Genomic DNA, 12,547 nt, shown 5'->3' with positions numbered 1-12,547 from the left:
GGTCGTCGAGGATCGATTATCGAGGAGGCTGTCTGGAGGAGCCGTAACCGAGGATACACTGATTTAGAGGAGAGAGGAGTGTCTCTAGAGGAGCTATAACCGAGGGTACACTGAAGTATTCTCCTGAGACGATTTCAGCCAACAGTGATGTTTAAAAGAGGTGTGACGCATGGCTGGACTTCTGTCAACGAAGCACAGCTCTGCAAACTGTTCCCGTTGTGATTATAAGTTATTTGAGATGATCAAATGTGCATCAGACTTTCTGCCCTTTACCGTTTGTTTACTCACTAATCACATGTCCCCTGGATGTTAGGCTATTTCTTCATTGTGACGCGATGTTTACAGTGAGAACAGCTGCTGAGGTCAGTGCAGAAAGCAGAACAGTGTGTATAATATATATCGCTCAATAATATATGTACCAGGCCTACATTTCACACTTTATTTGTAGGCTTTAGGAGATATCTACAAATAAACAGTAGGGTTAGGGTTAGGGTTAGGGAGTGTATAGGTGTCTGTTGTAATGAATATGCTGCCAGAAAAGGGCGTTGTTGGACTAACAGTAGGTGTGTGTGTGTGGTGTGTGTGTGTGTGTGTGTGTGTGTGTGTGTGTGTGTGTGTGTGTGTGTGTGTGTGTGTGTGTGTGTGTGTGTGTGTGTGTGTGTGTGTGTGTGTGTGTGTGTGTGTGTGTGTGTGTGTGTGTGTGTGTGTGTTGATGTGGCAGGCAGCCAGGCAGGATTCAGTAGCTTATCTGACATATACTTGGTCAAAAATGGTACATTCTCCGTTAGCTTACGAGGTCCTCGTTTCAGCTAGCAACTATTTACTTCACAATTTAGCATCACATTGGATATGGGCAGAATTTGTGCTGGATTGGAATTTTTTGGAACATTTCCCTAGGAGGAGTTTGCAAAAATGTGCTTAAAATGCATGAGAAACGCACATTGTTGAATATGGCCAACTTCCTGGGGGGCGGGGCTAATACAAGCAAATTTGAAATATGTCCGCAATCATAAGAGAAATTTGTATACAGCGTTTTGTGAATATTGGAAAAAGTATACGCGAGTAGTTTGGAGTAATTTGGAGTAATTTGTGACATATAATTGGTCAAAAATGGTACATTCTCCGTTAGCCTACGAGCTCCCCGTTTGAGCGAAGGACTATTCCTTCTCAATGTAGCATGACATTGGATATGCGCTGAAGTTGTCCTGGATTGGAATTTTTCCGATCATTCCCCTAGGAGGAGTTTGCAAGAATGTGCTTAAAATGCATGAAAAACGCACATTTTTCAAAATGGCCGACTTCCTGGGGGGGCGGGGCTAATGGAAGGGAATTTGAAATATGTGTGCAATCATAATAGTAATGTGTATACAGCGTTTCGTGAATATCGGAAAAACTATATGCGAGCAGTTTGGAGCAATTTGCGCCATGTGAATCGTCAAAAATGGTGTATTCGCTGTTAGCTTACGACTTCCATGAGTAATTTTTCAAAAATGTGCTCCTCAATTAAGTATCATATTGGATAGGGGCTAAACCTGTCCTGCATTGGAATTGTTCTGATCATTCCCCTAGGAGGAGTTCGCAAGAACGTGTGTAAAATGGCTGAAAAACGCACATTTTTCAAAATGGCCAACTTTCTGGGGGGCGGGGCTAATGGAAGGCAATTTGAAATATATGTGCAATCATAATAGCAATATGTATACAGCATTTCGTGAATATCGGAATAACTATATCCGAGTAGTTTGGAGTAATTTGCGACATGTAAATCGTCAAAAATGGTGTATTAGCTGTTAGCTTACGACCTCCACGAGTAATTTTTCAAAAATGTGCTTCTCAATTAAGTATCATATTGGATATGGGCTAAACGTGTCCTGGATTGGAATTTTTCAGATCATTCCCCTAGGAGGAGTTCGCAAGAATGTGCTTAAAATGGCTGAAAAACGCAAATATTTCAAAATGGCCGACTTCCTGGGGGGCGGGGCTAATGAAATGTATTTACAAATATGTTCGCAATTCCATGAGGAATGTCTGTGCCAAAGTTCTGAGAAACTATATGTGACTACCACACAATAGGGGGCGGTAGTGAGCAAAAATATATAGGCCACGCCCATATTCTGCATTTGTTGCGACACTTTAAATCTGAGTTCGTAGTCACCCCGAGAGTATGTGTAAAAAAAATTAAAAAGATTCGTCCATCCGCTCTTGAGTTATAAATTGGTGTTGTTTTTGGCTCCCCCTATAGTCCTACATGACAATTATTTGGTAAGCCTATTCCCCAAGACAGACTGAACCTATTTACCAAAATCTGTGATGTTTAGATACATTATTGATGAGTTATGAGCATTTCTTTCTAAGCCCCGCCTTATTGCGTGTACGTTTTGATTGACGACGGCAATATTTATCGTCCTAACATGCTCATTTTCTACAGTAATGTGTCTGACCCGCCACCGATGCTGAATACGAAGTTTGGTGTTGAAAAACTGAAAATTGAAATGTAAGTGAATATTTAACTGTTTTGAACATTATGCTAATTTGAATTAAATGTAGGCGGAACTTAGGGTTCCAAGAGGATTATTTGTAGAACAGGTCCACCCGGATATGTGTGCAAAATGTCAGGTCATTTGGAGTTACGGTGCGACTTTGTACATTTATTCCGAAATGGGTTTTTCATAGGTGGCGCTAGCGAGCACGTTGGAATATTTAACCCATTGACTCCAGAATATTGTATTTTTCACCAGTCCTGGTGTCCGTGCAAAATTATACAACTTTGTCAGTGTCCTAAAGGCCTCAAACACAGGAAACGCCAGCAGAAAAATAATAATTCCACCAATAACAATAGGTGCCTCGCACTTCGTGCTAGGACGTCGTTGGGTCCTAGCGCTCCGTGCTCGGGCCCTAATAACAAGGCATGACCGCACTGGAGAGGGGGCATGGGACCAAATGTCAGCCGCAATATGATGTGTGTTTTGAAGCTTTAATAATATATATAAGGATGATATGTCAAAGGATAATGTGAATTTGCAAAGATCTGTGCCATAAACAAATAGGAAAACTAAGTTTAAACAGAGCTTTGAACAGCTGTGATGCACTGTAGTATTACTATATCTACTTGAATGTTTAAAATATTTAACATCTACTTGGCTTTAGGCTGGTATAACAAATTAAAGCTGCATTATTTTTATGGAATATGGGAAGGGTTACTAATAAATGATCTCACAGAGGATTGTCGCTGCACTCAGATCTACGGAGGAATTGAGCGTTTTTAAATAACTATTCATGTTTTGCTTCAGACTCATGGCTCTCGTCTATTGTGACCAACACTCTATTCTATAAGAACAAACGATCATTATATAGCATGTAAAAGCACAAAGGTGTGAAAAGCCTTAGATTGGTCAATGTTGATGATCTTTTCTAATCCTGAAGGGCTAATGTTAGACAGGTCTCTCAATAAGGAGTGCTATTATTTTTTAGGAGGTGGCACTAATCGGCAAATGTAATATACAGTAGCTCTAAATATGGACCTTTATTACTCACCACTGCTCATTACTTTGTCCATCAATTAGCATGTTAGCATTTGCACTTATTTCAGCCAACATTAGCCAGAAATATCACAGGTGTGTTAGCTTCACATTCCTCAAGTCGTTTTTCAGGAAAAAAGACATCATACCGCATTACATCATTACAGACACTGTTAGGTTTTCAATCCAGAGAAAGCCTGTCATAAGCTGTCAAAGAGTGTGTGCTCGCTGATCAGAGTGGACAAAAGGAAGGCTGCGTCCTCTCATCCTCATCACTTCCCTTTCACTCCAGCTGTTGGCTCTAAAGGTCAGACTGCACCGCCCCCCCCTTACCTTAAGTACTCAGATCTTGTACTTGAGTAAAAGTAGAAGTACCAGAGTGTAGGAATACTCTGTTACAGTAAAAGTCCTGCATTCAAATGTTATTCAATTGAAAGTACAAAAGTATTATCATCAAAATATAGTTACCAGAAGTAAAAGTAGTGATTGTGCAGATTGGTCCATTTCAGAATAATATATATGATATGTTTTATAATGATTGATCATGAAAGTGTTCTCAAAGCTGGTGAAGGTGCAGCTAGTTTGAATGACTTTGTATACTGCAGGGTAGCTGGTGGATTTACTCCAGGTGGAACTAAAGTCTGATTCAACACTTGATTATATTTCACATCATTCATCCACATCTGTGAAGTAACTAAAGGGATTAAATACATGTAGTGGAGTAGAAGTACTCGGTGGGCAGAAGTTTAACCTCTTAAGCCCTGAGCCTGTTTTTCAGGCCTCATGCTCAGAACAACTGACTATATCTTGACTTCTAAAAGGGGTTAAATTAATAATCTTTTCTCTCAAAGCAATGATACACCTAAGTTGGATGTAGGAATGTCAGAATCAATATAGATGTTTTTATTTTAGATAGTGTATCTGCCGTATCTCTGGAACCCATTGGTCGATTTGGGTGATTGACACCTCTTTGTAACCGTTAGAGCCATTAGAATCGAGGGGAAGTTCCTAAATCCTTCTAAACTTTACCATTGGTGAATGAGAGTGATGCGCAGCCAGCATGCCCAAACCGGAAGCTCTCTTACACTCTATATGAAAAATACGTTTATTGACATATATGTTATGATGGATTATCAGTGCCAATTACAGAGGCATCACACTACTCAGCCTCCCCGGGAAAGTTTACTCTAAGGTACTCGAAAGGAGGGTCAGGCCGATTGTCGAACCTCAGATTGAGGAGGAACAATGCGGATTCCGTCCTGGTCGTGGAACGACGGATCAGCTTTTTACTCTCGCAAGGATCCTGGAGGGGGCCTGGGAATACGCTTATCCGGTCTACATGTGTTTTGTAGACTTGGAGAAGGCGTATGACCGAGTTCCCAGGGAGTTACTGTGGGAGGTGCTGCGGGAGTATGGGGTGAGGGGGTCTCTACTCAGGGCCATCCAATCTCTGTACTCCCAAAGCGAGAGCTGTGTCCGGGTCCTCTGCAGTAAGTCGGACCCATTTCCGGTGAGGGTTGGCCTCCGCCAGGGCTGCGCTTTGTCACCAATCCTGTTTGTAATATACATGGATCGGATTTCGAGGCGTAGTCGTGGGGGAGGGGGTCTGCAGTTCGGTGGACTAAGGATTGCACCACTGCTTTTTGCAGATGATGTGGTTCTGATGGCTTCATCGGTCTGGCGACCTTCAGCACTCACTGGATCGGTTCGCAACCGAGTGTGAAGCGGCTGGGATGAGGATCAGCACCTCCAAATCTGAGGCCATGGTTCTCAGCAGGAAACCGATGGACTGTCCACTTCAAGTAGGGAATAAGTCCTTACCCCAAGTGAAGGAGTTCAAGTATCTCGGGGTCTTGTTCTCGAGTGAGGGAACAATGGAGCGTGAGATGGGCCGGAGAATCGGAGCAGCGGGAGCGGTACTGCAGTCGCTTTACCGCACCGTTGTGACGAAAAGGGAGCTGAGCCAGAAGGCAAAGCTCTCTGTCTACCGGGCCATTTTCGTTCCTACCCTCACCTATGGTCATGAAGGATGGGTCATGACCGAAAGAACGAGATCGCGGATACAAGCGGCCGGATGGGTTTTCTCCGCAGGGTGGCTGGTGTCTCCCTTAGGGATAAGGTGAGAAGTTCGGTCATCAGGGAGGGACTCGGAGTTGAGCCGCTCCTCCTTTGCGTCGAAAGGAGCCAGTTGAGGTGGTTCGGGCACCTAGTTAGGATGCCACCTGGAACACCTCCCTAGGGAGGTGTTCCAGGCACGTCCAGCTGGGAAGAGACCAAGGGGTAGGACCTAGGACCAGGTGGAGGGATTATATCTCTTCGCTGGCCTGGGAGCGCCTTGGGATCCCCCAGTCAGAGCTGGTTGATGTCGCCAGGGAAAAGAAAGTTTGGGGCTCTCTGCTGGAACTGCTACCCCCGCGACCCGACCACGGATAAGCGGAAGAAGATGGATGGATGGATGGATTATCAGTAATCATTTCAAAATGACACAGAGACATTGGATAAACCTTCAGCAGCGTTTATATGCGTTGTAATGCCCTTGAACACAACTTTTGATCAGAAAACAGCAAAGGTAAGACGTATTTACCGTTTTGGCCCTGTAAAGTGAAGTTGTGTGTTGTCTTTCCTGGCTTTCGCTGCGGTGAGTTTTGGTTGCACAGTGATGAAACTTATACATGAAGTATAAAATATATCTACCGTGAGTTCTGTGCTAAGTAATATTGTCTGATAGCTGAGTTACTTCCCGTTAAGTGGGGTTAAGTTTTGAGGGGGCTATCGGGCTTAACCTGTTAACCTGCCGGCGGGGGCAAACACAACAATATTGCACGAAACTGTGTCTCAGGGCTTCTTAACATTTAACAACCTATTCATGTGTCATACCCACTTAACGGGAAGAAACTCAGCTAACTGACGATATGAACCATTTTTACCGAAACAAAACACTACTCTAACGCCAAGCCTCTGCACTAAGCGAAAGAGTGCTAACGCACTTAGCACATAACTCACGGTAGCGATATTTTATACTTCATGCTATCTGCACAAACTGGCAAATACGTTTATATAGAGTGTATGAGAGCTTCCGGTTTTGGGCATGCTGGCTGCGCATCACTTCCCCTCGATTCTATTGGCTCTAACGGTTACAAAGAGGTGTCAATCACCAAAATCGACCAATATGGCAAATCCACCCAAATGACCCCAGAGGTGGTTTTCTTTTTCTAAACCTCTCTAAAAAGGTAAAATGTCACTTGTTTTGCATCAATCTTCATACAGGGTACTTATTATATGTTATTGGATTCCTAAAGGTTTTTGTCTACTATCCCATCATTCAAGGGTGGTTTTCACTATAAGCAATGTTTTTTTTACTATGTTCAATCTGAATTTATTTTAAAAATTAAAAACATCTATATTAATTCTGACTTTTCTACATCCAACTCACAGGTGTATCATTGGATGGCTTGGGGCTTAACAGGTTAAGAGGATACAGTTGCACCCCCCCCCCCCCCCAAACTTCCAGTTCATATTAAGATAGTGAGAGCTGACATTAAAAACGTGTCACTGATCCCAATACCCTCCTGACACACATTTCCGTTGTGAAAATGGATTTGTAACCAGGGGTAAGGTGTTAATTCAATGTGCTCCCTCTTTCCCCTCCCAGGGTCAGGATAAGATCCATGCTCTCATCTCTAAATTCAATTGCAGGTTCTCGCCTCAAACTGTCAGGTTACAGTAGACCCCTGTGGGTTAGTTTAATGGCGGGCTATTAAAGGAATTGTGGGCTCCTCATCCTTTAAAATACCTTCTAAACCTGAGTCCGTCTTCTTAATGCTCTTAACTCAGACCCATAATGCCTTTCCTTTTATCAACTCTGATAAAAGGCTGTTCTGAGTTTTTCACTCCCAGGCACAGCCATCTTCTCATTCTTATACTTTTGCTCAGGAGTCATCATATTATGTCTGATATGTATGATCTGTGGACTGCTACTGAAAACCTTTTTATTCTACTTTTGCAGAAGAAAAACAACTGATCACAATAAATTCATGTGACTATATTTAAATATTTTCAATCATAAACAGTTAAGAAATAAAAGACTAAAATGTTGTCGCTCATGCCCATCGTGTTCTACAGTTTAAAGTCGTGGGTTCTCTCACACGTTCTTCGATCCAGTGGGGTTATCTGACTTTTGCCTGTTGTGTTCTTGAACGCAGCATGGAGGAGACGGTGCGGACGCTCCTACAGAACCAGGACTCACTGGAGGGGCCCAAAGTGGACCCGCTGGACCTGATGAAAGCCTACAAGGTACCTCCATCATCTCAGTCTGATAACACTGATGTTCATTCTGCTGTGCGTGCTCTCACCAATTAGATTGAGTCAAATTACATCCTGTCTGGAAACTGACAAAAGGTATAAATTGTCATAAAGTATATCTAATAAGGTAAAAAGTAGTTCCTACAACTCATGCAGAACGTCCCATAATCATAGCAGAATGCTTTAATTGTTATCATGATAAAACTTTTGAAACTTGAACAAAAAAATGTGAATTCTATAAATCATAGTTACTTTGTGAGTCCCCTCACTGTGTTTGTGTGTGAGCAGGTTTTTGTCCCTGATTGAACCATAAACCAAATGCAAACGAGGCTCATGATTAAAAATACTATTTAGTTTGGGTCTAAAGTTACCTATTTCCTGTCCTTTCTTGCCACCATCCATCCTCTTTTTTAATCAACGCTTTTTAATATTTGGTTTCTGCCACTCTACATTAATCATTAACTCGAAGTGCTTGCCACTACAGGCCACTAAACACATGACAACAACGTATCATCTCATACAGAGATGAGGCTCAATTTACAAGGCAGGAAAAAAGCACAACATGTAATCTCAACAATACAAAGACATGCATGTCTGTCTCATTTTCCCAAATAATGTATCAGTGTAATTAAAATGCATATATTTGTTTTGCCAATGTTGTTCTGACAAGCAGCAAAGTGAGATGAAACCTGGCTTTTTTAAACATACATTTCTGCAGTTAGAGGTTAAAATCTGAGGCCAGAGTCAGAATCAGAAATCTAAAACGACGCAGGCCATGGCTAATGTTGCATTCACATGGTACACAGATGGTCCCAATTTACAGAGGTTGGATGTCGTTCTTCCAACTTCTGTGTGGTCATGAGTAAAGACGTTGTGTTTTATTTTATGGCTCAGAGAAGTTTGCCATTTGGGGACTTAGTTTATCCGATTATTCCAACATCACATGAATGCTTCACTAATGCCAATCTTGCAATGGGAATGAGTCGATCATGCCCCATGATTCAAATCTGCAGCAGAATGTAATGGATTCTTCTGTGGCCCAGGCTCTACACTTCTCATGAAAATCAGGCAGTGCACATGTTCTCTTATGAAAATGAAGTGTCTCAAAGTGTACAATTATTTGTGCACGCTATTTTCTGAACATGTTAAACGAAATAACCTAATGCAAAGTGGTGGGGACAGAATTGTCCATTTCCAAAAGTGGTGGGGGCATCCGGCGTCCCCGGTATAAATGACTCCTATGCCTGAAGGCCACACAAAAACATTTAGGGGGTGAGTTACCTGCAGCGGTATTACAATAGCTCACTTGGTACATCGGGAATACCCAGCTGTTTGGTATGGTATATTGTTCTTATGTTTGACGTAAATCAGTGTTTTTCAGATAAAAAAATTATCCCCTGGAGAAGCGGATTCTTGTTGTTGAGCAATGAGACCGTTGATGTAGCTCGAAGCAGATGAATTAATCCCTACACCGTCCCATCACAACCTCAGCAAGCCCGCTAACACTTGGTGCTGCTGCACAAACATGAAGCTAAATAGCATGTGTGCTAGTTTTAGCTTCATCCGGACTGATCACTAAATCATAACTCAACATGCTGCAGGCTACATACACTTCACTTCACTGTCACATTACATGGGGTCATTTTTTATTCCATGTTCCCTCATTAAGTATGGCTTTATGAGTTTTTGTGTATTTTCAGGAGTGGTTTTATCTTTACTGCTAAGCCCAGTATGATGAATAATTCTGTTTGATTTCTTTGTGTTCAGGACAAACTCCTGGAGGAGATGTGGAAGCAGCAGGACAGCCTGGAGGGTCCATCCGCCCCCCCCGCAGAGAGGCCTGCTGAGTCGGAGGCCGGCGGAGGGTCGGAGGACAGCAACCCCTTGCTGCAGCGCCTCAGAGCCCTGGAGGTAAAGAGCATGGTCCAACCCCCCCCCCTCCCCCTCACTCTTTCCCATTTTCCCACCACTCCTCTTGTTCCCCATCCTTAAAATGTCACATTCATCGAGAGAACCATGTGTTTTATTAGATGTCTTTAATTAGAGACATGGAGCAATTGCCTAGCTTCGGGACAGAAAACAAGGACTGATAGAGACAGCAGTGATGACTTTATGGTCTGTTTGATCAGAATAGGTGTTTTTAAGGCTGTCAACACTAACTCTTTAACACTTGCGATTCATCTATAAACCTTAGTGTGTTAAAAGCAGAATTAAACAAATGAATCACATAACCAAGGTTGACCCCAAACTACTCCCATAAGTTCAGCGTGGATGTATACCATGAATTGCTTGGCAGTGATGCTACCTCCCTCTCCTGTGCTGTAGTCACAGCACAGGAGAGGGAGGTAGCATCAACCATACTAACATACTTTAAACATGTAATCCGTTACAATAACTAGTTACATGTCAAATGAATAATCCAATCACAATGTATTAGCAAAAATGTGTGGCTTAGAAAGAAATGCTCATATTTCATCAACAATGTATCCACTGAGCACAGATTTTGATGGATAGGTTAAGTCTGTCTTGGGGAATAGGCACACCAAAGCATTTTCATTTGGACTATAGGGGGGGCCAAAAACACCACACATTTATAACTCAAGAACGGATGGACGAAATAATTAATTTTTTTAATAGACATACTCTGGGGTCAATATGAACTGAGATGTAAAGTGTCGCAACGAATGACAAATGTGGGCGTGGCCTACACCAGGTTTTTTATTTCCATGAGTTAGAATGAGCTACGGACGCAACATTTGGGAGTTAAAATGAGCTACGGATGCACAACCTTTTAGAGAACGTACAAATAAATCGTATTTGTTCGTTAAAACAGCTCAGTAGCGCCCCTTATTGTGTGGTAGTCGCATATAGTTTCTCCGATCTTCACGAATCTTGGCACAGACATTCCTCATGGAATTGTGGACATATTTCCAATTGGTTTCCATTAGCCCCGCCCCCCAGGAAGTCGGCCGTCTTGTAAAATGTGCGTTTTTCATGCATTTTAAGCACTTCTTTGATAACTCCACTTAGGGAAATTATCGGAAAAATTCCAAACCCGGACAAGTTAAGCACATATCCAATGCGATGCTACATTGCAATGGATTAGTCGTTCGCTCGAACGGGGAGCTCGTAGGCTAAGGGAGAATGTACCATTGTTGACGATTTATTTTTGACAAGTTACTCCAAACAACTCTCATATAGTTTGTCCGATATTCACGAAACGCTGTATACACATTGCTGTTATGATTGCATATTTAACAATGGCTTTCATTAGCCCCGACCACCCAGCAGGGTTTCCGTTAGCCGGTAACTACCGGTTTCTAGCTGGTAAAATGTATTCAAAACCGGTAAATTCAAAACCTAGCAGGTACAAAACTAAAGAGGGGCTTCCAAATCCGGCAGCACCAACACCTGATCTGCCGGATTTGGAAGCCCCTCTTTAGTTTTTCACCTGCAGGGCCCAGAGTAAAATGTTTTGGTGAGCACAAACTAGAGGGGAACAGCAAGCACCAGTGTGATTTTGGTGAGTCTGTGACTATCCTGGAGAAAGATATAGGGGGGGTTCCAAATCCGGCAGGAGAAATACCTGCTCTGAACATGTTATGTAGAGAACAGTGCAGATCTTCCCTATTGACACCAGGATGAACCTAGTCTAGAATAAGGAACATTAATAGTGTGATAGAAAATGAAATGTAATGTAATAGAGGCACATATATAAGATCAATAATACACTTTATTTTAGGGCACCTTTCAAAGCATTCAATGTCACTTTAAAATACAATTTTAAAAAAATAGTGGCATTACAATGCAAACATGTGTTGAGTAGGAATATATAAAAATGATATTCAAAGGAGCAATTCAAGTGAGTGAAGCCAGTTTGAACACATTATCTTGTAGGCTTGATTGAAAATAACACAGTGTCTGACATGATCATGTGATATCATTACTGTCATATAATTGCTTACTATTCGTGGTTATCAGACACTTAAACAACAGAGAAGGTTTTAAGAAATAGGACTATACTGACAAATCACATATTAACCTGTCATTGTCTGTTCTGTAGGAAGGAGGAATATAACAGTACGTTTATTCCGATACGAAGATTGTGACAGATCTGAAAAACGTGTCCTTAAAATGAGCCTCCTCGCAATTGTATGCACATTATTTATTCAGCCGTTTGTTGTTTAATCTGATATATCATTCAAAAGAGAGAAAAAAGCTTAGAAAAGGGTGAAAAAAGCTTAGAAAACGGCGAACGCTCAATACAGGCGATGACGTCAACTTTGCGCGTCCCCGCGAACAGGGCTTGGCAAGGCTTCAACCTACGGCACAACACCGGCTTCAAGTTGTGTTTCCTGGATGAGCTGAGCAGGCAGAGTCCCTGTAGCTTCACGGAGCTGCTAGCAGAGAGACAAGAAGCTAGCAGCAGCAGTCACTTGACAGAGCCGTCACTCAATGTGACCACGTCCTAATTTATGCAACAACTTTAAGACCTAATATAAATAAATGGGTCGTGTTAGAAAACAATTCACTCACAGATCCATAATCATGAAGGTGGAACCTAACTATATTCATAATAATATTTATTGCATCCATGGGTAGAAACATGTTTTTTTCTGCTGTAAAGTTGGGCATTTTAACATGGGGGTCTATGGAAATTGCTCCTTTCTGCAGCCAGTCCCTATCGGCCAATATATGAACTGCAGGGTGTGGCACTTCCGTATTGGCGT

At 42.2% G+C, this 12,547-nt stretch overlaps 1 protein-coding gene across 7 annotated transcripts in view; it reads left to right on the top strand.

Moving 5' to 3' along the window:
- Positions 1-12,547, top strand: part of LOC117536941 (nck-associated protein 5-like) — a 184,621-nt gene that overhangs the window by 78,384 nt on the left and 93,690 nt on the right. For all 7 annotated transcript variants that reach the window (XM_034202042.1, XM_034202039.1, XM_034202041.1 and 4 more), the window contains 2 exons: positions 7,718-7,808; positions 9,585-9,728. In XM_034202042.1, coding sequence (XP_034057933.1) covers positions 7,718-7,808; positions 9,585-9,728 — 235 coding nt within the window. The remainder of the gene's footprint in view (positions 1-7,717; positions 7,809-9,584; positions 9,729-12,547) is intronic.

Source organism: Gymnodraco acuticeps, unplaced genomic scaffold (genome assembly GCF_902827175.1).
Source record: "Gymnodraco acuticeps unplaced genomic scaffold, fGymAcu1.1, whole genome shotgun sequence".
Lineage (NCBI taxonomy): Eukaryota > Metazoa > Chordata > Actinopteri > Perciformes > Bathydraconidae > Gymnodraco > Gymnodraco acuticeps.
The sequence above is the reverse complement of the archived record's forward strand: the minus strand, read 5'-3'. Positions and strand labels throughout refer to the sequence as shown.